Source organism: Tasmannia lanceolata, unplaced genomic scaffold (genome assembly GCF_043159265.1).
Source record: "Tasmannia lanceolata isolate RefF3 unplaced genomic scaffold, GAP_Taslan_0.1 ptg000023l, whole genome shotgun sequence".
Taxonomy (NCBI): domain Eukaryota; kingdom Viridiplantae; phylum Streptophyta; class Magnoliopsida; order Canellales; family Winteraceae; genus Tasmannia; species Tasmannia lanceolata.
In genome coordinates this window covers 23,125,443-23,127,910 of record NW_027518700.1, presented here as the reverse complement: position 1 = coordinate 23,127,910, position 2,468 = coordinate 23,125,443, and the positions used below count along the sequence as shown (strand labels likewise).

The following is a 2,468-nucleotide window of genomic DNA, read 5'->3' as shown; positions in this document are numbered from 1 at the left end:
TATTAAAAAGAGATATAAACCTATCTCCCGGGAAAGTCGACCAATTAGGAAAGACTCCCAACATAGTAAACTTCTAAACATCATGGATCTTGTTCTCTATAAAAGGAGACCTTAACCTTCCTAATGGAACTACATTAGACTTGATCCCCAAAGAAGGGGTACGTAGGCAGCTTGGGAAGACCAAGTTCAGTCCCAATCCTTCTCCATCAAACGTCGTTGGTAACACTTCTGAACTTCATCTTCTTCCCTTCGATTTACCTGTGATTCCGATTTCTAGCTAAATATTGTAATATCATAACTCTGGTACTCTTAATACCTTTCTGTGAGTGCAAGTTGCTTACAGGAACAACTCTATCACTGCTAGATCATGTAGAACGGATTTCGGCATCATTAGATTGGCACCATCCGTGGGATCAACATAACAAATTTGAGATCAAAAACCTCAAAATCAGTCGCCAACCCACAAGGCGAAGGAGTAATGACCAGGAGTCAACTACAGGCTATAATCCTCGAGAATCAAGTTCCGGAAGAAACGCCTAACAACGAAGATATCACTCTAGTCACTATGACCATGTTCAACCAACTTGCGTCACAAGTTGGTGATGTTTCTACTGCCCTTCAAGAAATATTAAGGCGTCTGCCACCCCCCCCCCCCACCAATGGCTCTGAACGTCAATGTTTCCCCATTAATTGCAGAGGTGAGAAACCTGAGGAACTCACCCTTAAAAGAAGAGCAGGATGAATTGCCCGAGGGCAAAAACCCTCGTAGTCGAAGGCCAATAAATCACTGACCTTCTGCTTCAATAACTAGCCCCAGACCTAATTATGGGAACGGGTAAGCGAACGACAGACGGGCACCCGAATTGACCTTTAGGCCTATTCCGACCCAAAACAACGTTCTCCAAAGATCCAACAGCGTAGGAAACCCGAACCATGCCCAAGACAACCCACATCATAATTTGAGAAACGGAATCCATGCGCCTGATTCGGGACTCCTCGCCGAACTTCAACGACAAGTCAGGGAGATGCAACGTCACATTAAGAAACCTTCTGAGCCGGATCTCCCGACTGAATGGGAGAATGAGGTACAATCACCATTCATAGAAGTTATAGCACAGGCCCAATTAATGCCAAATTTCGACTTACCGAGGCTTGATCTCTACGATGGTACGTCAAATCCATTGGAGTACCTACAGGCCTACCGGAGAGCGATGGAATTCAAAAGCGCTAATGACACAGTCATGTGTCACGCCTTTTCTTCATATTTGAAAAGAGGAGCAAATAGTTGGTACGATCGCCTTAAACCTAACTCCATATCTTCTTTTCGAGAGTTAGGTAGGGAATTTGTAACGTACTTCGCCAATAGTCGGCCACAAGAAAAACCTGCCGACATGCTCCTCGCTCTCCGCCAAGGAAATGATGAATCCTTACGATCTTTTATAGGTCAGTTCAGGGCTGAATTATCACAAATCAAGGACCCTAATGATGAGATGGTCAGGGCCGCGATGAAATCGGCTGTCCGCGATAGGGATCTCAGCGATAGGGATCTCAAGGTAGCCCTGAATATCGACCCTCCCTGAGACCTCTAGGAGCTAATGGCGGTAGCAGACAAATATGTTAACAATGAAGAATCTTTCACCATGGAAAGAGAATTGGAGCTCGCCAAAGCTCCGGAAAAGAGGAAGGAGGAGGTTCGTTCAACTAATGGTGAGGGAAAACCTCCTCGATCCAACAATAGGTAGCCACAATCTGGTAGCCGAGCTCCCTCACAACAATTAGAAAGGTACAACTAGACTCCTTTAAATACGTCTGTAGCAAATGTCCTTTACGAAATCCGAGGAAAGGAAGATCTCCAATGGCCATCAAAGATGAAAGGTACCGGCCGAAAACGCAATACTAGTAAATATTGCCATTTTCACGGTGACCATGGCCAAACTACAGATGATTGTTATAACCTGAAGAATGAAGTCGAAAGGCTGGTAGGACACGGGCGTGTCGATAAATACTTGTTGAACTCGAAGCATAATGGACGTTTTCATATACCAGAGATTCCGAAGACGATCAATCCTTCCAATCCGACCCAACCGATCGTCGGGAATGATCCAAACAGACATATTTTCGAGATTAAACAACTCCTGGACATAAGTATCGATGTCATCGCTGGGGGATTGACATCAGGAGGACCAACAATTTCTGGACAGAAAGCCTATGCCACCCAAATCCATGCGGTGGAAGCCCCGACAAAAAAGTTGCGATCTGATCCTACTGACAGCAGGGAGCAAATAGTCTTTTCTGAAAAAGACTACGATGATGTTTCCCTCCCTCACGACAATGCGATCGTTGTCCGCCTCATTATTGCCAATTTCAGTGTGAGTAAAGTCATGATAGACACTGGTAGCTCTGTCAATATCTTGCATTACAATGCTTTCAAAGAAATGCACTTGGGGTTGACAGACTTACACCGGTAG

General features: G+C 45.0%; 1 protein-coding gene across 1 annotated transcript; it reads left to right on the top strand.

Annotated features, from left to right (window-relative positions):
• Window positions 1-1,595: 1,595 nt before the first annotated feature.
• LOC143855942 (uncharacterized) lies at window positions 1,596-2,468 on the top strand. The gene is made up of 2 exons (XM_077365988.1): window positions 1,596-1,707; window positions 1,816-2,468. The coding sequence occupies exons 1-2, from the start codon at window positions 1,596-1,598 to the stop codon at window positions 2,466-2,468; spliced, it is 765 nt and encodes a 254-aa protein (XP_077222103.1).